We start from the raw sequence: 27,138 nt of genomic DNA on the forward strand, positions 1-27,138 counted from the left end.
TCCCTACAGCTATGAGATCTTTAAAAGAGAATAAACAAACAAACAAACAAACAAACAAACAAAAAGAGGAATGAAAAAAGTTTTTCTTTTCTGACAAATCTGATACAAAAGAGAGTTTGATATTTATATATATAAGAAAAAAAAATAGCAATGTTCAGTTTTTAGGCTTGAAAATCTTTATTCGAGTTCCATACAGGAGCTGTCGTCTTTTGCACGCCCACACCAACACCACCACCATCTGATAACACTCCGCTTCCATTTTCAGCTGCTATTAGCGGATCCTTCTCGCTCTCTTTCATCTGCCAAACCCCAACAAGCACCATCAGTTCTTTTTTTCTTTCTTGTTCACCAATATAACATGACACAATATCTTCGGGAGAAAAGGGTTCTTTTGTATGTCATACGAGACAAGTAAGTGAATCCTTAATAAGGATCAGGGATAAATTTATTGGTGTTATGCATTTCAATAGTATTAAGCTATATATAGCCAAACAGATATGTATTAGCTAGAGGAAATGTACCTGAGGCAACTGGGTTGATGTTTCACTTGCCTTCTGCTGAGTTTCAACCGAGCAGAAATAGGAATAAACAACCATTCCAATCACAGCCACCATAATACCAAGAATGTTGCGCCAATTGAATGGGTCCTTCAGCAACACATAGCCAAATGCTAGAACCAGGCATGTTTTTAGATGTCCGAGAACCTGATATGTGACCGGAGACGTTTTCCCAATGACCAGAAAAGTGCTGAAGTTTACAGAGACTGATATCATGCAGGACAGGACGATGAAGAACTGCAGTAAACAAAGAAGCACATGTAAACATATGTCGAACGCAAAAAAGCTGTGGGTAGAATCTCTGGCGGATTGAGTTTTACCACAACTTGAGAAGTGTACTTGAAAGCAAACACGTTCTGGTTGGTTAGGAGCCCATCTAAAAATGGGCCAGTGACAAAAAGTGTAATTGCTTGATAAGGGCAAGACTGATAAAGAAGCTGCGTGGATGAAACTTTGAACTTCTTCTGGATGGTATTTGTCATCTGTGTACAAATTGGTTAAAGATGACAGCATCAAATTGGCATAAGATGAAATAAAAAAGAAAGGTCGAAAGTAAAGAAGAAAGGCTAAGCATAGGATACAATTTGAGCAACGCAAGTTGTGATAACAGCCAGCACCGACAAGACTGAACCCAGCATATTAAGCTGAAGATCTGTGACGGTCGCAATTCCAACACCAAGGAGAAGGATGGTTAATGAAAACTGAATTTTTCGACTGCAACAAAACAAAGAAGCGTGTCAATAACTATGCCCTTGACCAGAGACAAGCTTGAGAAATTTGTGGAGCCATGAAAATATCTGAGGACGTATTATCAACACAAAGGGAGATAAGACGATAACTAAGTTGCTGAACTGTTACAGCATAGAAAATTAGATCATAGATAGTACCCTCCAAATTAACAACCACTCACGTCTAAAAGAGAGAACATTGAGTGCTAACCTGAACTTTTTCCTGAAGAAGAGGGTCTCCAAGAGAACAGTACAGGGGATGATTGCTAGTTTTGTCATCTAATATCAACAGAAGAGAAGATGTGGTTTGAAAAACACAGGCTACAAGGATATCATATCATCATGTAGCAGCTAGAACGAAAAAGCAATACCTGGTAAAAACCAACGGAATTAAAGCCAAGGCTGAGGTTTAATAGTCCAATGGATATCCCATTCAGTATGCCAAATCCCATCACAGCTCGTGGATCAAAAGGTTTGTGTTCAAACATCTTCATCCATAGTGCCACATGAAGGGAACAAAACGTGACCAATAGATGCCAACTTGTCAACGTAGTCGCTGTACGTAAAATAATAACAAGAATAAGTACAGATTAGCTTAAGTGATCATCAATAGCCTATAATGAGATATAAAGCAGTTATAGTGACACCGTTTTCAAAAACTGGTTATAAAGTAAAGAAGTGCTTAAGTAAACAAAAAAGTTATAAAGTAACCAGAGAAAATCCAAACTTTTGGGAACATCAAAGGAGCGTCTAAAGTGTTTACATTAGATACCAAATATATGAAACTTTCCAAAACATTTACAATCGTCTAGGCATTAACCATAAGGGGGAAAAAAAGAGATAACCACCTAACAATTCCAAACATAGTATGAAAGAAAATGATCTCTTAACCTATCATCCTTCAACTCATAGTAAACATTTACAAGACAAGCAAAGGAAGTTGAATGAGGTTATACCGAAGGTGAAGCCAAGGGTGCTAATAAGCGCCTTGTTACAGATCACGATCGACACAGACGACACAACGGACAAACTCAAAGCGCCGATTGTTCCAAGCTGGAACTTCTGGCCCTCGCTCATCTTCGCTCTCCTAATTTTTTTTTATTTCTCTCTCTCGCTTCAGTCACGATCTACAACGATCTACAACGATCTACAACATCGATTCCAAAATCACACGCTAGAAAGTTATAAACGTGAAGCAAACAAGATCGATCTGGAGGAAAACGAACCTCATTCGTGCATATAATCTATAAGCAAATGCGAGAGAATCGAAGCTAAAGGAAGCTCAGCTGCAGCAAAAAACAGAAAAGTCGTTAGGTAAAACATTTAAACAGAAGCTGGAGAAGGAAGAAGATTTAATAGAATATCCAGAAGCCATAAACCCTAGATCTGTCGTTGTAAGGTAGAGATCGGAAATTGAAGAGACGCGAAAAGAAAGAAGGGGGAAGATATGGAGGGAGGGAGGGAGAGAGAAAGCTCACGTGAGAACGAGAGAGGATTCAAACTTCGACGGAGGAGAAGAGATTCAGAGATTCCTATTTTTCGCAATCTGACGATTGTCTTCACTCACCACCGTACAGAGGAAAATAGTGAGAGAGAGAGGACGATGACGGTTCCCGTGGGGCCCTCGGTAAATTTACCGCGGGCGATACATTAATGTTAGTTTTTACCGTTAGTTATATAATTCGGTAGGCCTAGGCAAAAAAATTGAACAGAAATATCCAAAACTGGAATCTGATCAAAATTTCAAATACCCGAATAATTTCTATATTTCTATATCTATCTAGATTAACCAAATCGAATAGAGAACCGAACGACTACCTAAATGTATAAAAAATACTAATTATATATACATATAACATAACAATATACTAGATCATGATCCGCTCGACCGAGCGGGAATCAAACTTTTTTATACCTTTAAGGCGTGTTCGTTTGGTTGCCGCAGGTCCGGCGTTAGCGCCAGCGGCAATGATTCTCGCACAAAGCTTGTTCGTTTCATCGACGCCGGTACGTGCGTCTGCGTCTGCGTCTAAACGCTAGCACCTGCGTCAGACGCCGAGAAAATCCCGCGGTCGCGACTTATTTTCTGCGTCAACCTAACCTAATTACCATTTTACCCTTAACCTAATTCACTAATTACCCAAAAAACCTAAGATATTTGACGCAACTCTACGCCTGACGCCTCTCATGCTTCCATTGACGCAACTCGACGCACAGTTCTCTGACGAACATCTTTCGATCTCCGACGAACTCCGAGCTATCTCGCTCGATCTCCGGCGAACTCCGACATCTCAAGCTCTCTCTCTCGATCTCCGGCGAACTCCGAGCTCTCTCTCGATCCATCTCGCAGAGCTCTCTCTCTCTCTGGATCCATCTCGCAGAGCTCTCTCTCTCTCTCTCAATCTCCGACATCTCAAGCTCTCTCTCTCGATCTACGGTGAACTCCAAGCTCTCTCTCTCGATCTATCCATTGCAGAGCTCTCTCTCTCGATCTACCCATCTCCCAGCTCATCTCATCTCAAGCTCTCTCTTCTCCATACCCATCTCGAGCTCGACCAAACCCATCACTTCCTTCTCTCGTTGAGGTATTTTTGCCTCTGTTCTCGGATTGTAATGTGTCTGATACAAAAGTATGTGTCTTTGAGATGGGTTTGTGTCTGATGTTGATGCTTTACTGATGCTTTTGTAATGGGTTTATGTAATAGCTGGACAGGAACAGCGTCCAAGTGGTTTAATTATTTAAAAAAAAATATGACTAATGATTTATTAACACACCAAAATATCACAATATTCGTGATCAATATCTCTTATTTTCATTATACTTATGAGTTTGGTTCTTTAGTGTCAGTCTGTTTGTGTCTCTGCAAGTCTGTGTGAAATTAATGGGTTTTTGTCTTTTTCAGGTCTCGAGTTCTGAAATTACTGATTTTGATGTTCTTCTCTATGCTCCTTGGTGCTACTGGAGTAAACGTTTGGTAAAAGGTGTGTAGTTGTGTTTTTTTTTTCTGTTGACATTTGTTGTTTTGTTCTTCAAAAGTATGTGTCTTTGAGATGGGTTTGTGTCTGATGTTGATGCTTTACTGATGCTAGTGATGGTCTCCTGTGTTGTCTTTGCGTTTATATTTGTTTCACCACCATTAGGCTTGTTTTGTTGCAAGAAGAGGTCACAAGTTCTTGTTTCTAGCTAGCTTCACACATCTTTTTTGTTCATGTTCTATCAGTTAGATGGGGATGTCTTTGCTGGGGATGTTTTACTGATTCTTTTTTGTTTGAACCCAAAGATGCAGAAACATGGTGATTTCAAGCTTCCTCAGTTCTTCAACTATCCTCCATACTTCCTCGGAATTATCTGATAAATGATCAGAACAGCAACTGAGTTAAACACAGCATGATAGGACGATTCTAATGAAGGCCTTGAAGCTGCTAGAGAACAAGGGCAAGCTTGCATTGTTCAAAGGAACATCGGCTGATGATGAAGGCTTCAAGTTCTCTTTCTGAATGCTACTCTCTGTATAAAAGAATGGCCAACAGAAGCTCTAACTCTATGAAAGAATCACTAGATATCCACAAGGATTTTGCAGTTGATCTTGAATATCAAACGCTCAGGTACTCCTGCCCGAAAAAAAGAGCTGAGATACTCCTGCCCGAAACTGCCCGGATTTAGAAATTCATTTATCTTTATTTTTACACGAAAATTTATAAAAAGACAACGAAACCAAGAGAAACTTCTATAATTACAACTCTACCTAGGACTATCCAAACCCGGGCCCAGAACCGACCCAAACAAATCGGATATCCACTTCCAGAAATTGAATTCCCTAATACGTTTCCCCTCTCTCCCCATATTGGTTGATTGAAAAGACATAAAGTTCACCGTCTCTCACTAAGTAGAATTTATTCGAGTTATCTGAAAACCCTACTCAATTCGAATCCTCAATCGATAATCAAAAACACAAATCATGATGAATCCAGACGTTACGAAGGCAAAAGAAGACGGCTCGAGTAGTGTTGTAGGAGATGAAGCAAACCCAAGGATTATCGAGAAACCTGTCGGCCCAGGAACCGACCAAAGTCCCAGAGATGCAAATGAAAGCGAAGACAATGCCAGTGGAAATGGAAAAGGGAAAGAGGAAGAATCAACTAAGAAAAATGAAGGGAGGAATCAAGAGAAGTAGACGAAGGAGAAAAAGAGAAGGAAGTCGGAGACAAAGGAGAAAAAGAGAAGGAAGCCGGGGACGAAGGAGATGAAGAGAAGGAAGTCGGAGACGAAGGAGAAAAAGAGAAGGAACCTGGAGACGAAATAGAGCCCCGAAGAAACGACGAAGAAGCTGATGAAAGGGAGATAATTCTATTTGGACGACATCATGAAACTGAGTCGCATGCAGATTCGGTAAGTATTGAAATTGAAAACTTTTACATAGATGATTTGAAAGATTAGATAAGTGTGGAAAACTAAGTGGAATTTAGAGTTAGTGATTGCTGAACTAAGTCGAAGTTTGTGAAACTATATGTTGATGGTTGTAAGATGTCGTACGTGATCCGGTTCTCACTTGAGTGCAGGTTGTAGATGACGAAGAAAAGGGCATGCTACCGAAACTACACTTTCCTTCAAGCCAATATCAAAAGTCTTTAAAGCTTTCAGGAAAATGTTACATTGACTCGGCGATAAGAACTATTCAAACGATCCTGAAAGCGAAGGAGGTGGAATGGTTCATAGAGCACCCACAATTCCAGCATTTCTCCCATATTAAAAACCGAAAGCAGAAGCGGATGGGAATGTGGGTTCTCGTTTTGCGATCAGCTTGTGTTGCGAAGAAGCATGAGTTATGGTTTGTCATTAATGGCGTCGCAATCCGATATTCTCTTAGAGAATTAGGACTCATTTCTGGACTATACTGCCATGAGTATCCCCCCAACCATGAGAGGTTGGGTGGTACAACATTCATGAACAAGTATTTTGGAGGGAAAAGGGTAACATACGCTGACCTGGAGAAGCAGATGTTGGCGATGAAATCAAAGCCATCTGAGGATCGTAAGAAGATGGCCGTTATGTTCTTCTTAGCCAGCATCCTTGTCGGAGGCCGAAAGAGTGGTGAGGGAGCATCACCTGTGGACAGTTTCTTCCTGAGTGTTGTTGATGACCTAGATGCGTGTGTAACGTTCCCTTGGGGGCGGTATGCATTCGAACATAACTTGAAGGATGTCTCTACCCTTTTGGAAAAATGCGACGGGCTTGCGCCGACGAGTTGGGGTTTTACAAGCTTTCCTATCCCTCTGGAGGTATTCTCAAGCTCTCTTCAACATAGTTGTTTAATTGATGTTAATGTCTTTTTGTTGTGTGTTGGTAGTTGTTGGCCTTTGAGGCAATTCCAAGCTTGAGGAACCATTTCCGAGAAGATGTGAATGGTGCAAATAGTAGTTGCCCGCGGATGTGCAAGATGCAGTACAAACGGAAAAGTGGAACCAAGGAATTCAGTCTGAAAGCTGTGAACGATAAACTTGGTAATAATACAAAGGTAATTGATGTTTTATGTGGAGTTGAATTGAGGAGAAGGGACTTATGAGACTCATGAAAACTTGGTGAAACTAAGGTAATTAGTATTTTTGTGTTTTTACCACAGGATATTGAGAGTATCTTGGTAGCAACATCAGCTGAGGAGGAACTTCTGGAAACCATAGGAATGGACAAGGAGAGTTGTTGGGCCGATGACGCCGATGATGCAGCAGTTGATGGTTGGACGAAGATAATACGGAAAGGGAAGAAACAAGTTTTCTTTGAAGAACAGTTCCGCATGGATTTAGAGTCTCGCACAGGTCAGATTGAAGGTCCCACCAATCCTATCGGAGGACCATCGAATAATGCACAATCTGGTCAGGCTAATGCTGATTCGGTGGAGGTTAGTGGAGCTACTCCTGGAGCTGAGGCTTTAAAAGCTATGGAAGGTCGGCTTATGAATGCAGTCAGAGATGCAGTTCGAGATGCTATGAAGGGAGTGAATGAAAAAGTCACTTTATTGTCTACGCAGCTAGGTCTGCTAGAAGAGGAAGTGAAAAGTCTTAGGTTGAGTGTTCCCGGAAGTGACAATCCGGCGGTCCAAGATGATGGTGATGGTAGTGATAATAACGAGTCGGAAGAAGAGGATGGTAGTGACAATAACGAGCCGGAGGAAGAGGATGGTGGTGACAATAACGAGCCGGAGGAAGAGGATGGTGGTGACAATAACGAGCCGGAGGAAGAGGACAATAATGTTGAAGATGCCATTCTCGAAATTTCAAAGGATGTACAGAGGGAATATGGTGATGTTGACGTGGATGATGATGATGCGGAGATGTATGCCCATGCTGCGGAGGTCGAAAAAAAATTAATGTCTGTAAACACGAAAAAAAGAGGTCGAGAAAAGATGATGGGAAAGAAACAGTTCCTGTGAAAAAGGTTAAGTTGGTTGGTGAAACTGTGAGGAGTCCCATTCAGCTAAGAAGCAAGGCAGCAGCGAAGGAGGCAGAAGCTGAGAAGGAGGCAGCAGCTAAGAAGAAGGCAGCAGCTAAGAAGAAGGCAGCAGGTAAGAAGAAGGCAGCAGGTAAGAAGAAGGCGGTGGCTAAGAAGAAGCCGAAGACAAAAAAAAAAGTAGGTAAGAAGACGGAGTGAATTCCCAGTATGTGGTTGTTTTAATGTGGATGAACTCGAATTATTCGGTCTGTATGACTTTAAATTCCCGTGACTTTCTTGTTTGATGTTGAAGACTGGTATTTAAGACTTATGTTATATATTGGGTAACTTCTCTCGGTAACTTCGTGAATTTATGATATTTCGTAGATCGTGAAGGAGGGAGAATAGGGAAACTTTAGTAAGTTTCACTTGCAACTTAGTGTAACTTCGTGAATTTATGATATTTCGTAGATCGTGAAGGAGGGAGAATAGGGAAACTTTAGTAAGTTTCACTTGCAACTTAGTGTAACTTCGTGAATTTATGATATTTCGTAGATCGTGAAGGAGGGAGAATAGGAAACTTTAGTAAGTTTCACTTGCAACTTAGTGTAACTTCGTGAATTTATGATATTTCGTAGATCGTGAAGGAGGGAGAATAGGAAAACTTTAGTAAGTTTTACTTCCAACTTAGTGTAACTTAAGTAAATCCGAAGAGTCTTGGTAAATCAGAATCTCAAGCAAACAACAAGGGAACATAATCTCAAGCAAACAACAAGGGAACATAATCTCAAGCAAACAACAACAAGGGAACATAATCTCAAGCAAACAACAACAACAGATAGTAGACTAATGTCATGGACCGGACGCATCTCATGGAGTGGTGGGATTCTGACGGGTTAGATTATACTTCAGTTCAGCAATCTCTGCAGCCATCGCATCCACGCGCTTCCTTAACATTTCAACCTCTTCCTGGACTCCGAAGACCCATGGTTGACGGAAATGGAAGCCATCATTCTAGACGTAAAACGGGAATGTATCAGAATCCGAAAGTATCAATAAAAAATCTGGGCGTTATCTATAAATCTGGGCGTTTTCTATAAATTACCTCATAATTTTTGCAAGTGAAGTATTTTCTCCCCGGTAAAGTATCAAAATCGGTTTGATACTTCAGGTTCCGAGCCACCTCGTTGATGATTGTCCCCCCACAAGGGCATCTGGTCGGAATCCCACACTCGGCATCCGCCACGCAGCCAAGCATGTTGATGTCTCTCTTCAAAGCCTTCATCTGGCTATACTCCTCGTCTGGATGAGTCATGATTTTGAGTAGAATAACCTAGATCTAGAAATAAGAGCGACCGATTGTAGAGAGAGATCTAGAGAGAGATTGAATAGTAGAGAGAGAGATTGGCTGAGGTAAATGGCGAAAACATTAAAAATAATGGGTTTAATACACCTCTACGTCGCCTCCGCATCGATTTTGTGGAAAGTCAAAATTCGAAAAAATGGGCGGGAATTTTTTCGTGTAGGATTTTCGTGCTTATAGTTTCACTTAGTTTGTAGTTATACAAAAACCTTTAAAATTTTACTTTTCTGATTTTTCCGATTTTGTTGGTTTTACTGTATTTAGATGATTGATTTTATGGTTACACCTGATATATTCTATTTTCTATCAACGTTTTAGATGTGCTCATGTATGATAAAATTTGATTTTGTGACATATGTATCTTTTCTAATCCCACGAGGTAGTGTTTACAAAAAACATAGCTAACAATGATGTATTCTCTTCCCATTCGACAGAACATTGTTAACATTTCGTAAAGTATCAAAATCGTGACATTGTTAGCTAACATAGCCAAAAACATAGCTAACATTGATGTATTCGGATTTCTCAACATAGCTAAAAACATAGCTAAAAACATAGTCATCAACTAACGAAAGGTTACATAACGAAAGTTTCACCAAGTTTTACAATCATAAAACGAAATCACTTTAATCAGGTTTCACTAAGGTTCACATTCATATAACACTTCAGTTCCTTCTGTTCCTTATGTTCCTTCAGCTCCCTGAGGTCCCTCAGTTCCTTCAGCTCCTTCAGCTCCTTCAGCTCCTTCAGCTTCTTCAGCTCCTTCAGCTCCTTCAGCTCCTTCAGTTCCTTCATTTCCTTCAGCTCCTTCAGTTCCTTCAGGACCCTGCGAGCAGTTGAAATAGCTAGCCAGACCCCTATTCGGGATATACTTATTAGGACGGGGACGGGGCCGACTTTCTCCCGCCGAATGATGCCTTTTTTCCTGATGTCTTCCTTTTTTTTCTTGTAGTCTGGAGGTAGAGGACACTTCGCCGCCGCGACTTCTTTTGGAACCAGCCAATGAGTTATATGAGGGACTGGATATATAGTCCTTCGATACGCTTTCGCCCATGTTGTAATGAAGTAATAATTCGAGATGAAATCGTACATGTCACTCAACTGTAATGGTTTATCATGCTGCAAACACTTAATGATAGCTCTTATTGCATGTCTACATGGGTATTTATCTATATCAAACTTCCTGCAACTGCACGTCTTCTGTTGCAAATCCACAGAATAAGTCTTCCCGTCTTCTCCAATAATACTGTATTCAAGCTGAAAACTGTTCAATACAGTCACTGAAAGTTTTGAACCTTTCGGTGTTCTCTTATGCAATTTGTTCTCCACCAAAGGAACCAATTTTCGAGATGACGGTCCTTCTGCTGCATCCTTCCTATGTCTGTTGAACCACTCAGACATTTTATCAATAACTGTATCAAGCATAGGCAATAAAGACATCCTTCGCGCCTTTTCAAATAGCGCATTCAAAGACTCCGCACAATTAGAGGTGTCTATGTTGTACCTAGCACCGGGGAAATGACACTTCGCCCACCGTTTGACTTCGACACTTTTATCAAGATACCTAGTACACGATGGATACCTCTCCCTAAAATCGTCATACTGCTTTTTAAACTCATGCTCTGAATAAAGACATGCAACTTTTCGGAATTGTAGTGCAACCTCGTCCCTGCCTTGATTGACATGAGCTTTCACATTGTGCGATAGATGCCAGATACAATACCCATGTTTAGACATCGGATACACTTCACCAACAGCTTTTATCAGACTTGGATTTCTGTCTGAAACAAACACCAATTACGTCGAATCCGGTATAACATTTTTCAGCGTCGTGAAAAACCACTTCCAGCTTTCGTTTTTCTCCCCATCAACCACAGCAAAAGCTATTGGATAATGGTGAAGGTTTGGATCCTGAGCCGTGGCAATAATTAAACAACCACCTTCAACAGTCTTCAGGAAAGTTGCATCCACAGTGATGACTTTCCTCATGTATTCAAACCCTTCAATGGAGGCTCCCAACGCAACAAATAGGTATCTGAACCGGTTGTTTTTATCCACTACCAAACTTGTTTTTGTATCCGGGTTCGCCTTCTCTAACATATACAAATAAGCAGGCAATATTATATATCCCTTCTCCGGATCACCACGAATATCCGCAACAGCTTGTTTTTTTCCTCTCAAACATGTCGTATACGACACTTCCACACCCAGTTTCCTTTGCACCAGACCGACCAGGATTTTCGCTGCTGGTGTCTCATATAGTCCCGGATAATCCTTGTGCACTGTAGCTGCAACACATCTTGGTGTAACTTTCCTTTTCTTTCCAGTACTTGAAGTTACGCGAGAGCATGAATGCATATTCCTGTATGTTCTAATCGAGAACGCTTCAGATTTATCTATCTTTGTTGCTCTCACACTCCATTTACAACCTTCATCTGCTCCCCGACATTTTACCACATATTGACCCCTGTCCGAGTTGCAAATACTGATTCCGAAACAGTTCTCTTGTGATGCTCTATCAATAATATCTTTCACAGCTTCTTTACTCTCAAATTCTTGAAACAACTGAAGACCCAAACCATCTTCCCACTCTTTAACCACTGGTTTTTCTTTTCCAACACGTGGGAGCTCAACATAGTACGAACTAGGACGAACACCCATAGAGTTATCCACGTCGCCCTCACTGTCCACGCCCCCTTCCCCGGCTTCTCTATTAACAACATTAATGCCCCTTTCCTCGGCTTTTCCATTAACAACATTAATACCCCTTTCCTCGGCTTCTCCATTAACAACATTAATGCCCCTTTCCTCGGCTTCTCCATTAACAACATTAATGCCCCTTTCCTCGGCTTTTCCATTTATAACAACATTCTCCACCCGTTCAGCCCCCGGCAGATATCGTTCTGCTTCTTCAATGCGAAGAACTAGAGTGAGTGCACCCGGATTACCTTCAACTTCGGGTAATCCACTCGCAAGCTCACTATAGTTCCCACCATATGAGCTTTCTTTCTCAACTACTGATTGTTGCTCCATTTCTTCGATGACCTCTACATGCAAAATACTTCTTCTTCCCTCTTTATCCACTGATGTCAGATACACATACACATCTTCATCATCCAAAATATATGATTGCCTCTTAGGTTCTACTACCAGTGGAATGTAACTCAGATTCATCCTCTTTAAACACGGATATATCCTCTTCTTCTTGCATATCCTCTCCTTCAAACAGGAATAAGTGATCTCATCCAATGATGATGTCTTAAAGGATATACCATACAAACGACCATCGCTTGGAATCCATTCATAATCATCTCCTGATTTCGCATATTGTCCATCATAGTCAAAGTGTATGTTTGTAGAAGAATAACCCATTATCTGTTGTACCAAATAAAAAGTATACAATTGAAGTTAATCTTACTTATACAGTTTTGCTATTATAGTCCTACTAATTTATACTTGTTTACACTTTTTCTCAACAGTAAAGTTTCACCTATTTACACTTTTATAGTCTACTAGTTTCACCCTTTTCATTCCGGATTTCAGTTTTGATTCCCGACATTTCTTGTTCATAATCCAATTCCATAACAAACACACCATACAGCTCTCAATTGACAACACAAAGACCCATATATTCGAAATCTACTGTCTAAAAATCCCAACCTAACGAGCCGCATTGACTTCATTCATTCGATACAGAGAAAGACAATGCTTCACCTGAACTTTATCTGACCTGGGTTGGGGGTCAATTTCAGCACCCAAGCGAGCCGCAATCTCCTTTACAATCGAAACTCACTCAATGATCGCTCTAGCTTTCATTCCCTTTCTTCGTCAATCGTCCGTCGAGAGAGAGACTCGAATTAGGGAGGAGAGAGAAAAATTAAAACTAATTAAGAAAATGAGAAAATTCACCTGGACAGGAGAGAGAGAGATAAACCGCGCTTTTTTTTTATTGGTGAAGTAAAGGAGCGTTTTTATTGGTCAAGTAGAGAGGGTTTTCATTGGTCAAGTAGAGAGGGGCACTTTCGACTTTCACCATCGGGTTGAAGAGTATGAAAACAAATAAGAGTATGGCAGATTACATGAGAGTATGCTAGATCACTTTTTCCCTCATTAAGAGTACCTGAGCACTCGACTCGTTGATCTTCCAGCAATCACTATGTATTAATTCTTTTAAACATATTTCTATGCTACTCTTTCAAAAGTTAAACAAAAAAAAAACTAAAAAGAAAAGCATGTTAAAAATAATGTTATATTTGACCAAAATTTTATTACCAAGTAAACATAATATTTTTACGATGTAAATATATTTAAATTATATTTTATTTATTTAAAATACAATTTTACAAATTTTTAAAAACAAAATATGAATAAATAAAAATTACCGCAGCGTTTATCAAACGAACATCATTTAAATTTTTTTTTATTATAACTTTGATTATTATTTATATGTTATAGTTATTTAAGACTTGCTGTAATATTTTTTTATCAATCAACTTAATTTCATATTTCTTTTATCTTTAATACATATTTGCCTTATTTGTTTGAAGTGCTAATTTCGAAAATTAAATGTATGATTTAGTTTTATGACAAAAATATTGTTATATTTGTATATTTGACCAAAAAAATATTACCAAGTAAACATAATATTTTTATGGATGTAAATATATTTAAACTATATTTTATTTACTTAAAAGACAAATGTTACAAATTTTTAAAAATAAAATATGAATAAAATGATAATAGCCGTAGCGTCTATCAAACGAACAACACTTAATTCTGCTTCATGCGTCGGCGTCGGCGTCAGCGTCAACTTCCTGCGTCTTCGAAACGAACAACAATCAGCGTCGGCGTCGGCGTCGGCGTCGGCGTCAGCGTCAGCGTCGGCGGCAACCAAACGAACATCAGATAAACGAGTTTGACGTAGCCGCCGACGCCGACGCCGACGCTGACGCTGAAACCGGCGGCAACCAAACGAACAGGGCTTTATTTGTACTAAATATTATACATGATTGCAAGTGTATCTCTATAATATTATTTGAGAAGTCAGTTTCCTATGTGTCGCGCTCACGTTAACTCTCACGGTGGTTGATTACATTGATACCCTTAATAAATCAAAAATAGAATATTTAAATACTATAATTGATTTTTTATTTAAATTCCTCTTGTAAAATTTTACAAATAAAATATATAATAAAAAAGGAAATATTTATAAAGGCTATAAATTGAATTTAGAAACGAAAATATATGAATAAATAATATGCTATCATTAAAAAGGAAAGTTCACAAAATAGTAATATTGTATTAAATATATTTTTAAAATAACATAAAATATACTAATAAAATACTTTTTTTATATTTTTCAAAGTAACAGAAATAATTTTTATATATCTATCTATTTTTTAGATGATTACATAAAATAATTAAGTAACATAAACTGATATATTGACTAAAATCATTTATAGTTAGTATTATTGAAATGCTATTTATATTTCCTATATTTTGGTTACTATAATATCTTTCAACTACAACAAAAAATATCTATAAATTATACTTTACTTATATCATATGATTTCTCAGATGCAATCACAATTTTTTCTGCTTATTTTTAAGAGATATAACGAGAAATAAAGGTTAACAATAAACATATTTTTGATCAAATACTTATAAAATATTTAAAATGACACTATATACTTTAACGAGGTAAATAAAATTGTATGTTTTTTTAATATTAAATTTGCTTTTAAATTCAGTGTTTTTATGTTTGTGTAATTTTTTAATATAACCATAATCACAGAAGACATGAGCACGGGAAAATTGATAAATATTTATATCCGTGCATGAGCACGGGAAAATCACCTAGTTAATATAAAATTTTGATAAATAACAATGTGTACTAATGTGTTTAAATAAGCAATGTGTTTAATTACTAAATTTGATTTTTAAAATTTATGATAATGTAAAGTAGATTTTTATATATTATTTTAAATATATAGTGCTATATTTTGTATTTTCAATATTTATCATACAAAACTTACATTGGGGTATTATTTATATGAAAATATGTGTAATATAATGTATTTATATATTATATAAACATATCTACGATTTTCGCAAAGGGCATGCGCACTCGTACATGTTTTATTTTTTAAATGTATTCTGTATTGTTTAGTTTTATGTAGTATCGAGTTTGTATAATTCAATTTTCTGTTTAAAGAACAATACCAAAACTGTCTTTCGTATGTAAAAATAATATTTTGCAAGCGCGAGTTATGTCTTTTTATTGTAACACAAAATTTGATATAAAAATTATGTTTTTGTACATTACGAAGTCTAATTTTTTAAAATAACTATTACATAATTTTGAAATTGAATTTTATCACTGAGGTCTAATATATTTTGTCTGTAATTGTTCAAAGCATTTTCGATATATATTATATTTCAGTTTGGTTTGTTTTTAGTATTATTGTATAAGTATAATACTATACAATATTACTATATTCTTTACAATATATAAAGCTATGTGTTATTTGTTTTAGAAAGTAGATTAGGCCCAAGGTAGTTAAAAAATAGTCAAATCTTTATGTATGTGTCTATGATTTATCTACCTAATGTTATTCGTACTAATAAAATCAATATGGCCAATGAAGTATACTGATCAATTTAAAATGAATTGTATAGGGTAATTCTAGTAAGATTAATATTTAGTATTTTTAGTATCTATCTTATTTAAATCGACATGTAATAAATGTGAAACTATATATGGAATATGGACAAAAAAGGAATTGTATTTAAGGAAATACATCAATGCAAAATTAGACTATGGTACGTATTATGTATAAGGAATGAGACATTTAATTTAAATATATGAGGTCCACCTTTAAAATCTACATAGAAGAAGTTGTAATGTTTCTGATTTAATAAGATAGATATATATGTAATTTTAAAATCTATTAAAGTATAAACGATATTAACCGCTCTAACTTTCTAATGAATAAACATACAAATTTTCGATAAGTAAAAACGAATTTTAGTTTTATGACTAGGTTACTCTTTAAAATTAATAATGATAAGAATTATCCAAAATTTAAAAATATATTTAAAATAAAAAATTAGAGTGATTAATGTTTTTATATACTTAATGGATAAATACACAAATTACCTACAAAATAAAAAGAATTTTTTTTTGATTACATAAGTAAATAAAATTAATAATGATAAGAATTATCCAAAATCTACAAATATATTGTAAAATAAAAAATTTAGAGTGGTCAATATCATTTATACCCCTAATGAATAAAACATAAATTAACCACAAAATAAAAAACGAATTTTAATTGTTTTGATCAGATAAATTATTAAAACTAATATTAATAATAATGATCCAAAATCTAAAAATATATATTAAAATAAAATTAACTTATATTAATCATATTATTTTAATAAAAATATAGATTATTTTTATTTCAATCTAACAATAAATATATGGATCCAATTATTATTTTTTGTAAGTAATTTTTTTTATTGTTTATGTTTAAATAGTATAGATGAGAAAAATATATGTAATGAAAAATATAAATAATGGAAAAGAAATGAAAAATATGAGCAAAATATAAGTAAAAAATAAGTAAAAAATAAGTGTACAAAAAATGATTAAAAGTATAAGATTTGAAAATCAAAAATATTTTTAATATGTTAGTGTTTTCAAAAATTTAATACAATAATAAACATACATATTTTAATAAAATATATAAAGTAATAAATATTCGTAAGAAAATCGTGCCCGCAAATACGGGCAACCCACCTAGTTATTCCAAAGAAGCAAAACTATTCAAAAAAATCAAGAAATTTTTATCTGAAATTTTTAAATAATATTACAAAATATCTACGATTTCTTTATCTAAATCATCCAAATTATTATCTTTTACTCAAAATATCTGATATTTTATTCGAAGTATCCGAAATAACCAAACCGAAACTGAAACCAAACGAGAACCGAGTATTTTTAGGGTATTTTCCAATTCCTAGTTTTTCTATTCGAACCGAACCGAATAAAAAATTACCAGATGCGAATTCAAAATATGTCTAATGATCCTCTATAGGAGAGGATTTAGGAACACTTGGAGCTGGGGGTACGGTACTATAATAAATTTGGAAGGAGTTGGAGGCCCTTTCATTGAACTTAGGTGATGATTGTTTGGATGGTTTCTAGATTTTAGTTTTTGATTTCTGGATTTTAGTTTTTAGTTTTTGGATTTTGAGTTTTAGTTTTTGATTCTTGATTTTACAGTAGATTTTAGTTTTTAAAAAACACATGAATGATGATTTTGGCTTCTGATTTTATTTTTAAAATCAATAATTTATATTTTTTATTTTGATTTTATTGTAGTTTTAGCTTTTAGAAAAACTTAAATGATTATTTTTAAGTTTTTAATTCTAATATATTCTATTAATAACAAAAATCTAAGTTTTATTTAAACAAAAATGTAGAGTTCTGAATTGTATCTTTTTCTTTTATTTTTTCTGTTTTTTTTCTAAAATTTGAACTGATTCGTTTTAGTTTTCTGTTTTTTTTTTAATTTTTTTTAAATTAACTTATAACTTAATTTGTTTTATTAACAAACTTAAAATTACTAAAAGAATATATCACAATATTTTAATAACAAAACATGCAAATTTTACGTAAAAATAAGTTTAACTAACTAATTCAACTTTAATGACAAATTTAAGAGAATGTTTTAATAGAAATTACTTTTTATTATATATGTTAAACATTTTTTTTTGCTAAAACTTATTTGTTTATAGTAGTTGGCATTTTTATTTATTGTTTCTTATGTCAGTACGTAAATGTAGCAAAAAAATTAATTTAAAAGAAAAACAGAAAAGATCAAAAATCCATAGTAAATTAGAAAAAACCAAGAAAATTTGGATTTTGGTTATTAGTTTTAGAATAATAGTTATTTGAAAAATTAGTTTTCCTGAAATGTAGGGAATCTATTTCTTTAAAATCTTGGGCGTCTAAAATTTAGTAATTTGTACTAGTTACTTCAAGAAATTAAATTTTAGTTGGGGTAAGACCCCATGAATCACACAATATGCGTCCGTCCCTGATCCTCTAGCTCCCTACTTAAATTATCTGAAATTGAAATACTCTAATCGAACTGATACCCAAAATATTCAGACCTAATTGGGTCTCAGAAATACTTATAATCTAGTGCTTATATAGCTTATTACGGTTCTACAACCAAGGAAACATAATTTAAATGAATATCCTCAAATAATATAACAAAACATGATTTTTCCCGACCAAAATATAAAGAAAATTGAGTTAATGAAAAGAATGTCAAAGGGAAAATGAAGTATGTAGTAAGTATAGTTTTCTCACTAGCAGAGGCTTGGGTAAAACTGAGAGGTTGACTTGAAAGTCACAGCGTCTGTGATGACTTGCTGCACAGACTTGGGATCTGTTTGAGTTTCCTTCATATTGGTATTGCATCCCCAAACCCTAACCGCAAGCTTACGACATTTTGGCGATGATTCTTTGAAATAGGCTTTGTACCACTTGATCACATCTTTCTTCTCTATGCTTCTTAGTTCTTCTGCTTCTTTGTGGGAGTAATCAAACATGTACCTGTGTCAGAGTGATTTTTTTTTTACTCAAGTTTTTTTTTTTTTTGAGTCATTGATATGGAACCAAGCAACTCATTGAGATCCTTTCTTTACCTTTTGTCGACAATCTGACTCCATAACTCATTTGTCTCAGACAAAAGAGAGGGATCCTTTTCCAGCAATTTAGCAATCATACCGCTTCTATAATCTCCAAAGGACTCTTCATCGAGTTGTTCCTGTAATGTCAATATTTGAGGATTGCGTTGAGAAATGAATGAACAATGCTCTTTATTTTCGTTTTGATTCCAAACTTACCAGCAGAGCTTCGATGTCTTTTATGAAACTGTCGACTCTCCCGAGCAAATGAACTGGATTGTACTTAGAAGATTGAACACAGAAACAGAAACCGTGGACACGGTAAGTTAAGCGAGGGCCGCACTCGACAACGTAACCAAGCTGCTCCTTTGTCCTGTAACCAAAATTGCATTAGTACGATCTGATCAATTAAGCAAGCTAGAGAAACATGTGATGATGACTAACCTCAACTGATTGAACAATGGCTCTTCTATGATTTCGTGAAAGAGATCCAGCATAGCTTTCATTCTTGTTGACTGAGCTTCCTCAGGCTCGATTTGATAGTAAAGCTGCAAAACAGGATTTCATGTTCAAATTCATAACCGTGTCTATATCCGAGAAACCTACTATAGCTTCTGCTTGGCTGACTCTCATCACAAGGACAGATATTTGTCTTTTTACCTCGACTACTGAGTTTGTTTCAGACTTGTTCTTCACGTTGACATCTCTTACAAGTTTGGCACTCCGTGGAAAAGACGTTATCTGCTCTCCATGTCTACATTTGACTGGGAGCGGTTCAACTGTCAAATTGTTTTTGAATATTTTTGATATGTTTACTGCTTCGTCTTCCGACAAATTACCATGACACAGAGCCTCAATATATATCTGCAAACATACCGGAAGTTTTATCTACCCTTTGCCTGATTTAAACAAAACCAGAGAACAAAAAGAGGAATCACATTAACTGTGGTTGATGGCAGAATGTTACCTGAGAGCGGACTACAGGTATAAAGGTGTTGAGATCAGTGAGAGACAAATCATTTAGTACACACAACTTCTCGTCGCTGTCATAGATTCGTTTACACAAGAGTTGCAGTCTCAAGTATGTGGAATGATTCAAAGGCTTCATATTCGTATTTCTAAACCCTCTCTCCATGTTTTCTTTGATGACCTGCAATGTCAGAAAGAGAAGGTAGTCGGATCAAAAAATAATAATGAAAAGAAAATTGACACAAAAAAAGAAGTTCAAGATTGATTTTATGAGAATACAGAGTATGACAATTATAGATACATACCTTAAACCGGTCAAGCTTTGGCATGAATGATTTAGCTATGGATAAGATTTTTGATAAGAGAGCTGGAATTTTTTCATTAAAGCCGTATACTTTAAGCTCTAGTTTATCACCATACATAGATAAAGACGTTTCAAGTTTTGCTATACTGGCCTGCAAAAAACCCAGATATTCATGTTAATACAAAAACAATAACATCTAAAAAGATCTTCCTAGGTCCTAGGAGGTGGTTACTTGCCTGGTATACGATCTCATTTAGCTCGTCTTTCAGAAGGTTGATAAATAATTCCGTCAAAAGGCAATTCTTCACACTGTCATATGCCCCCTTCAGATTTATGCGGAAGTATGTATTTGCACGGGGAACCTTAAACGTTTCGTCAAGCTTGTACCAGAACTTCATTAACGGTTCATCAATTATACACCTAGGAGGAGACTGACTTTTGGGATCCACATCAGAACTAATGGCTCGGATGGAAAAATCACAAGGGATGAACTGGTTTTTTGAAGGAAGATGCAAAGAGTTATCTACTTCTGAAGGATTGCTCCATGTTTCCATCAAAGACGATGGAACATCTTCTACTATGAAACGAGAACCGAACCAAGGCTCAGTTTGGAACTCTGAAAGAAGGAAGATTCAAAAGGAAGATGGTAAGAACATAAACATGCAATCCAAAAATTACATAATAAATTTCTAAAGTACCTTCTGACTTGATGGATTTCGAAACAACATCAATCCTCATGTTTTTTGGTGTGAAGAAACCCATGAGATCTTCTATCATTTTTGGATCCCATGTCTGGTATACATAATCACCATAAATAATGTGCTCTACCGGATATGCAAGCATATTCTCTGTACAATAACACTCTCAATGGTTAGTTATGAAAACCCATGATGATTAACTTTATTTAAGTATACATAAATGCATAAATTCTGAAATTATATAAGCTTAACATGCCAGCATAATAAGCTAACCAACGCTTTAAAAACTAGACGAAAGACCATGTAAGTACAATACAAACCTGAGAGCTCAGTAGCATAATCATCTGCAGCCTGCTCCTCAGCATATCTAAAGTCCATGTTTCCAATATCTTGGAGTTCCTTGAATATCCATTCTTGTGGTGAAACATCACGCAATAACTTGAGATATTGATAGATGTAACCAATGATGTCATAAATCTGTTAATAGAAGTTGTCATAAGATCCAATGAGAATGATTAACATAATGAAAATAAAAAAAGGAGCCGAACGACAGTTTATAAATCTATATATTAAATTGATAGCGATTTTATCAACTACTGCGTTAAGCTTATTATACCTTCTCTAAACCAGAGTCAGTGAGATGTATGGACATTACGAAAACATAGGCCAGAGACGAGCGGTTGATTCCATCATCTCCAACACCAGCAGACAGCGAGGTTGCCCAGCCCTTACCTTTAAGGAATGAATGAAGACTTCCTCTACCCTCTAAAAAAGAGAATTGTAAAAACAACATTCTTCAAAATGCAGTTTACATGAATGCATGTACAATCACACTTTAAGAAAACTATATACAAAAGATAAAAATGGATGTCATTTCTTACCATGTCCTAATAGATGTGCTAGATAGTCCTCCGGCTTCTTCACATAGGCATGGCGAAGAGGCGGGAGAGTCCATGTCAAATCAAGAATATGAACATCTTTTACCGCTTCTAGGCGATATAATTTGCCGCCTTCCCAAATAGGACCTTTTGCTTCCAGAGTTGGCCTAATTTTGGATCCATTTTTGACATCGCCAAATAGTTCTACAACCCAACTTTCAAGCATATCGAGAGATTCTGCAAGATTTTATAGGTAACCATAAATACAATAATCAGACAGCAAACAAGCCAATATCTAGGAATGGAAATAAAGTTTTTCCAAGAATTAGAGCCAAACACATCATAAACCTAAACTTTTACCTCCTCCAATGACAACGAGTTTCATCAATCCACCGTGGTAATATTCCTTGTATAATTTCACGATGCATTCCCGTAGATCAACCCCGTTTTCAATTGCACCACACAAGCTCTTCTTGTTACCTTACAAAGCAGACGAAGAAAATATTAGTATTAACTTATTTCATTAATAACTTTACTGTGGCAAGAAAAGTACACCAAGATGACCTTACCCCATGAGAACCTATTAAAAGGATGACCCTTTGCAGAAGTATAGCACTGAAATTGTTGCAGACGACATGCATCATTTTGGAGGGCCTGGTTAAATTCTATAAATTTGGATCTTGTTAGCAAGACAATTTTAACTACATAAGAGGTTAATTTATCTGAATGTTGATTGAAGATGAATCTTTCGATAGTTTCTAACAAACTGACTGAGGGTATGGTTAACAGGACACACCTGAATCAACAGCAAGGACTTCTCGTTCCATGGCTTCAGTCTTCATGAGCGGTGCAACAAAAAACTGAGAGAACCTAATAACAACAGAACAAACAAAGGTCAAATGAGTGTTCCAAAGAACAGTGATGGCAGACTCTAGGCTTGCATACCGACAACACATATATCGCCTGCCTTGGTAAATTTACAGCGGTTGGCATTTACAAAGACAGTGAAGTGGCAGCACAACAAAATTTAGTACCTTTTCAAGGCACCTTGAAGGAATTCTCTTTTGACTTCAAAGTGGTAGCACGTATGCTCCATTTCAGTGTACGCGTTAGAGGCTCCTCCATGCTTAGACAAGTAGCTATCATACTACAAGCAAATCAAAGTCAAAACCATATTTTTCAAAGATACATCACGCTAACAAAACAAAGTCAGTACTAAACACAGAAAAGATCTAACCATCATCCATTATCCAAACTCTATATAAAAATCTCAGTATATACAATCAAGCTAATTGGGTTGGTTTCTTAATTCAAAGATAAGACAAACGGAATTCATTTTTCATTCATATAAAAATCTAAAAGTAGTGCAAAACCATTGCAAACGTAGAATACAATGCAATGCTTACTTCATTCTCATCGGGGAACTCGGTGCTACCCATAAAAAGCATGTGTTCTGCACAAAACAATTAACATTTGAGTGAATCAACAGTAAAAAAAACAAAAGAAGTGAAATTGAAAACTCACAGAAAGATGAAAATACCAAGAAAGTGAGCGAGGCCTTGCGCCTCGGGAGGATCCAAGAAGCTGCCCATTGCAACACACATAGCTGCAGCTGCCTGAAACGCACAGTAGAACACAAAAGGGACTTTAAAAAAATCAATTCTGATAAAAAGAGTAAGAAACCAGTTGACAATAATATTATCTTAAATCGAAAAACCTTTTTGGTTTGATGATCTCCTTTCTCTTTCACTTCATCCTCATCCTCATCCATATCATCTCCTTCCCCGTCTTCCTCGTCATCTTCATAGCTCCCGTCACTATCTTCTTCTTCCTCCTCTCCGTCCTCATCATCTTCATCCATTTGATCGGCGTCGGTGTTCTGCCCATCCGCCGCATATCCTTCGGGATAAATATCTGGATCGTGAATTAGCAGAGCACACAATCCGTTCTCCAGCTCAATCACTCTGTATAACCTCCGGTCGTTGGGTGACTTCACGACTGCATTGTCCAACCTCGAAACGGCTTTCGTTATCCCAGACATTGTTCTCGTTCCGAGAAGATAGCGGACTCGTGAAAAGGCACTGCTGCTGCTGCAAAAGTATATTCTTTAGGTCTCGCTGCCTCCAGGGGCGGATATGGAGATAACATTTATAGTGGCGCATTATTGAAAATATTTAAAGAATTAGGGGTAAAGTTGCTAAAAACAAAGAGATATATTTGTTAAAATCGTGATATCTTGCCGTTCTCTCCGTAGAGAATTAGCATGTAAGCCGGTTCATTCTATAAGAACGACACACGTTGTTGTTTTTAAGGAACGAAAATAGCAAAAAAAGAAAAACGCTTCGTCTCCGCCTCTGAGATTTGTGGCATGTACGCTGTTTCATGCTACAGAAACCGCACGTGTTGTTGTTTTAGCAAAAAAAAAAGGACTTCATCGCCGTCGCCTTTAAACCCTCGGGAGAAGAAGCATATCGTCGTTTGATTCGAATCGGCAACGATGGCACTATCGCAGTGGAAGGAAGCCATCCTCGAAGGCATTTTCATGGAGATCGAGGAAGGACTCGTGGAGGAGAAGAATCTCGAGCGGTTAGAGAATCTAGTGGAGATTCTTCACAAAGAAGGCTCTAAAGTCCCCGAATCAGTGAAGGAATCCTACTGTCAAGTCGCCGTGGAGTGTACAGTGAGGTCTCTCACCGACGAGAACGACGCGAAAGAAGCTTACGCCGAAGCGATTCGATCGATTTGGCTCCGTAGGGTTATGCCTCTGTGCGATAAGGTCAGTTGTTTGGTCACTCGCGACCTCTTGAACAGCTGTAAAAAGTTGTGGACTGCTTACGGTGACGAAGAGGCTTGTGAGGCTTTGATGGATGAGAATACTAGAGAGAAAGCTTTGGATTCTCTGAGGAAGGTTGTTTCTGATTTGCATCCGGAGATTGAGTATGACTATGGTGAGAGAGATGGTGACGTGGATGATTCGGAAGAGTGTAGCGAAGAAACAATAGATACAGAGCCAATGGAGGAAGACGAAGAAGGTCTTACACTTTCTTGAAACCTTTCGCTTTCTAGAATTGGATAAAAGTTTTGATCGTTTTTTTTGGACAATGTTTTGTTATAGGGACGCTCTCTTCAGATATTGATGAGGAAATAACTTGTGGTGTGGTAGAAGCTGAATCTCCACCTCGTGGAATGAAGAACATTTCCTCTGCAGTTGTTGAGAAGGCGCTCGAGAAGCTGAGAGGTTCTAAAAACGATCTGATGGATGCCTTGGCAGAAGTAGGAGGACCTTCAAACTTAAACGTTACTTCGATTGTACAACATGAAAATGATGTTGCTGATCCTGCTGCATCAGACAAACTTAGCTTGATGGAGCGAAGAACCACAGCAGAGACTTACGAGGTGGAGTTTGTTCATGTTTATTGCTTTCATCAGATCATATATGCTATTATTGTCTTTTAGGTCTCCTTGTGTTTAAATAGCAAGTATGATGGAACACCCAAGTCACACTAAGTGGAGCTAACATAATGTGCTTGTCATGCTACAAGATAATGTGGGACTTGTTTTGTTCGATCGAGTTTTTTTTTTCTTTTCACATTTTGTTTGTTTTGTATGTTTAGTGGAAAGACTCAATTGATGATTCTGATGGAGAAACGGGCGATGAGGGTGAAGTAAGAGGCGAAAGGGTTGTCGTGTCTCCATGGAAAAGAAACCAAGGTGGTGGTGGTAGAAGGACGAAAATTCCTTGGAGTACTGCAGAAACGCTGGCCGTAATGAAAGGCTATGAAAAGTACTTGAAACCTGAAAGTTCTCTTAGATTTTAGATTGAACATCTTTTATGCATTAATGTTGATTTTCTATACCCTTCTGTGATTTTCAGGTATGGTGCAGACTGGAAGCGGATCAAAGATGAGTGTCCAATTCTAGTGCGCAGAACTAATGTACGCAGCTTCATTTATCTCTATGCTCTTTATTCGTTACTCCTAGAGTTTTGATGTTACCACGTTTGTAATGGTAAACACATTATCTCACAGGGTGATATCAAAGATAAATTTCGAGTTGAGATGAGGCGTCAAGAGCACCATCCTTGAGTAGGTGAGTGACTCATATACATAGTCTAAGGTATTATCGTCACACTGGTGACGTATGGAAGAGAAAATAGCATCTCAATTCGACTTGTGGACATGTGAGAAAATGTATAGTGCTGCTTAATAGTAAATATGATCTCTGGATTCTCATAAAAATTCTGTCAACTTCAGTACTTAACCATGTGGTCACGCTGCTCATGCTGTAAAGGGGCAATTTGAATGTGCAGGAATGGGTTTATATGGCTCCATGTGTTTGACCATTCATGTGATTAGTTGATTGTAATATTAACAAAAGGCATGGCAATCTAACTTTTTGATAGGTTAGTTAAGCCTATGAGCTTAGGGGGATTGGTGTTTCAATAGCTGATGATCGTGTCCTTGTTTACTTTTTGTATATGCCCATTCGCACATGTCTTTCTCATTACTTTTACATTTCCTTAAAATCTTTTTGGTCTTTGGCTTATAGGAACCTGAAGAAGACATCAGACCTTTTCTGCGTAGACGATTAACAAAATGCTGAACAAAGATGTGTTGTGACATCTATGGAATGTAAAAAGAACTGGGTAACATTTTGTCGCTTTTTGTCTTTCAACCCTTGAAAGTTTTGTACATGTGATGATGATAATATCTAGTGAGTGACGGTGACTCTGCTTGTTTAAGTAAACTAGGTTCCTTGATCAGTATAAGGGCAGTTCATTTCGGTTTTTATTCGCTTGGCTAAACCTAACAAAAATTATCCTTACTTGAATCCAATGCAAAAGACCTATTAGCAGATGCAAATATCTATTAAACGTTATTGTTTGTGGTTAACGAATTCCTCAAAAAATAAAGGCCATACCGTACCAACTGTATTGAGAGGTAGGAGGAGATGGGCACTGGGAAACAGCAACAGCAACACAGTGGTCCTCCCTCCTCCATCTTCTTTTTCATCGCAACAATACCTATAGGTTTTGAAACTCTCTGTGTTTTTCCTCTTTAATCATATCCTTTCTTGTGTCAGTGTTTCTTTCTCTCTCTAGCGATTATCTCTTCTTCAGGTTCCATTTTCGTGTTTCTTGCTTTGTTTATCATTAGGACAGGAACCCATCGCTACTCGGTACTCGATGGCTTTCTGACTTGTCCCCGTGTGCTTCTTGTCACTACACTCTTGGCTTTAGGGGAATTGTGACTTGCCATTTCTCTACAATTTTGAAAAAAAAAATCATAACTATGTCTAAACATAATCCAAATATAATCCCAAGTTTAATCTTATTACAGTTAGTTACTCCTTTCTGATTTTTTCCTTTGTTCTGTTTTAATCAAACTTTCTGTTTTGGTGAGACTCGTGAGATTTGGGATTTGCTGCTGGTTTGGTTAAAATGCTCAATTATTGAATGTGTATGTTCATTATGCTCACACATCACATCACAACCATAGACAAGAAAGCGAGC

At 36.7% G+C, this 27,138-nt stretch overlaps 4 protein-coding genes and 1 long non-coding RNA gene across 6 annotated transcripts; 3 read left to right on the top strand and 2 right to left on the bottom strand.

Moving 5' to 3' along the window:
• Positions 1 to 66: 66 nt before the first annotated feature.
• LOC108856804 (UDP-xylose transporter 3) lies at positions 67 to 2,927 on the bottom strand. Of its 2 annotated transcripts, none has more exons than XM_018630692.2 (9): positions 2,764 to 2,927; positions 2,512 to 2,571; positions 2,242 to 2,422; positions 1,657 to 1,841; positions 1,497 to 1,564; positions 1,139 to 1,271; positions 878 to 1,039; positions 522 to 794; positions 67 to 299 (listed from the first exon to the last, which is right to left on the bottom strand). In XM_018630692.2, exons 3-9 carry the CDS (start codon positions 2,360 to 2,362, stop codon positions 162 to 164), a joined length of 1,080 nt encoding a protein of 359 aa, XP_018486194.1. In that variant the 5' UTR covers positions 2,363 to 2,422; positions 2,512 to 2,571; positions 2,764 to 2,927; the 3' UTR covers positions 67 to 161. The 2 variants fall into 2 exon arrangements, with proteins under 2 accessions (XP_018486194.1, XP_018486193.1); XM_018630691.2 differs by having other exon boundaries at positions 2,242 to 2,432; positions 2,764 to 2,913.
• Positions 2,928 to 4,176: 1,249 nt separating this feature from the next.
• On the top strand, positions 4,177 to 4,870 carry LOC108859951 (uncharacterized). Its single transcript, XR_001950556.2, has 2 exons — positions 4,177 to 4,267; positions 4,567 to 4,870. It is a non-coding gene; the product is annotated as an uncharacterized LOC108859951 (long non-coding RNA).
• Positions 4,871 to 6,055: 1,185 nt separating this feature from the next.
• LOC130494938 (uncharacterized protein At3g43530-like) lies at positions 6,056 to 7,931 on the top strand. Its single transcript, XM_056985788.1, has 4 exons — positions 6,056 to 6,565; positions 6,634 to 6,801; positions 6,907 to 7,616; positions 7,676 to 7,931. The coding sequence occupies exons 1-4, from the start codon at positions 6,056 to 6,058 to the stop codon at positions 7,929 to 7,931; spliced, it is 1,644 nt and encodes a 547-aa protein (XP_056841768.1).
• A 10,390-nt stretch (positions 7,932 to 18,321) lies between these two features.
• Positions 18,322 to 23,753, bottom strand: LOC108805346 (nardilysin-like). Its single transcript, XM_018577364.2, has 19 exons — positions 23,344 to 23,753; positions 23,167 to 23,242; positions 23,033 to 23,079; positions 22,661 to 22,773; positions 22,423 to 22,496; positions 22,196 to 22,291; positions 21,987 to 22,106; positions 21,630 to 21,863; positions 21,365 to 21,513; positions 21,069 to 21,225; positions 20,749 to 20,898; positions 20,287 to 20,666; positions 20,052 to 20,201; positions 19,745 to 19,927; positions 19,438 to 19,641; positions 19,222 to 19,325; positions 18,997 to 19,150; positions 18,796 to 18,917; positions 18,322 to 18,703 (listed from the first exon to the last, which is right to left on the bottom strand). Exons 1-19 carry the CDS (start codon positions 23,665 to 23,667, stop codon positions 18,457 to 18,459), a joined length of 3,084 nt encoding a protein of 1,027 aa, XP_018432866.1. The 5' UTR covers positions 23,668 to 23,753; the 3' UTR covers positions 18,322 to 18,456.
• Positions 23,754 to 24,078: 325 nt separating this feature from the next.
• Positions 24,079 to 26,416, top strand: LOC108856983 (uncharacterized). Its single transcript, XM_018630899.2, has 6 exons — positions 24,079 to 24,658; positions 24,742 to 25,022; positions 25,241 to 25,410; positions 25,501 to 25,561; positions 25,655 to 25,715; positions 26,175 to 26,416. The coding sequence occupies exons 1-5, from the start codon at positions 24,124 to 24,126 to the stop codon at positions 25,709 to 25,711; spliced, it is 1,104 nt and encodes a 367-aa protein (XP_018486401.1). The 5' UTR covers positions 24,079 to 24,123; the 3' UTR covers positions 25,712 to 25,715; positions 26,175 to 26,416.
• Positions 26,417 to 27,138: the final 722 nt, after the last annotated feature.

Source organism: Raphanus sativus, chromosome 5, assembly GCF_000801105.2.
Source record: "Raphanus sativus cultivar WK10039 chromosome 5, ASM80110v3, whole genome shotgun sequence".
Lineage (NCBI taxonomy): Eukaryota > Viridiplantae > Streptophyta > Magnoliopsida > Brassicales > Brassicaceae > Raphanus > Raphanus sativus.

Coding starts and splice junctions, on each gene's coding strand:
- LOC108856804 (XM_018630692.2), bottom strand. CDS start 2,362: ATGAGCGAGGGCCAGAAGTTCCAGCTTGGAACAATCGGCGCTTTGAGT. Junction 1,842..2,241: donor CACCCTTGGCTTCACCTTCG/GTATAACCTCAT, acceptor TTTTACGTACAG/CGACTACGTTGACAAGTTGG. Junction 795..877: donor AGTACACTTCTCAAGTTGTG/GTAAAACTCAAT, acceptor TGTTTACTGCAG/TTCTTCATCGTCCTGTCCTG.
- LOC130494938 (XM_056985788.1), top strand. CDS start 6,056: ATGGGAATGTGGGTTCTCGTTTTGCGATCAGCTTGTGTTGCGAAGAAG. Junction 6,802..6,906: donor AACTTGGTAATAATACAAAG/GTAATTGATGTT, acceptor TTTTTACCACAG/GATATTGAGAGTATCTTGGT. Junction 7,617..7,675: donor GATGATGATGATGCGGAGAT/GTATGCCCATGC, acceptor CGAAAAAAAGAG/GTCGAGAAAAGATGATGGGA.
- LOC108805346 (XM_018577364.2), bottom strand. CDS start 23,667: ATGTCTGGGATAACGAAAGCCGTTTCGAGGTTGGACAATGCAGTCGTG. Junction 22,774..23,032: donor AGTTCCCCGATGAGAATGAA/GTAAGCATTGCA, acceptor ATTTGCTTGTAG/TATGATAGCTACTTGTCTAA. Junction 20,202..20,286: donor TAAATGAGATCGTATACCAG/GCAAGTAACCAC, acceptor GGTTTTTTGCAG/GCCAGTATAGCAAAACTTGA.
- LOC108856983 (XM_018630899.2), top strand. CDS start 24,124: ATGGCACTATCGCAGTGGAAGGAAGCCATCCTCGAAGGCATTTTCATG. Junction 25,023..25,240: donor CCACAGCAGAGACTTACGAG/GTGGAGTTTGTT, acceptor TTGTATGTTTAG/TGGAAAGACTCAATTGATGA. Junction 25,411..25,500: donor GTAATGAAAGGCTATGAAAA/GTACTTGAAACC, acceptor TGTGATTTTCAG/GTATGGTGCAGACTGGAAGC.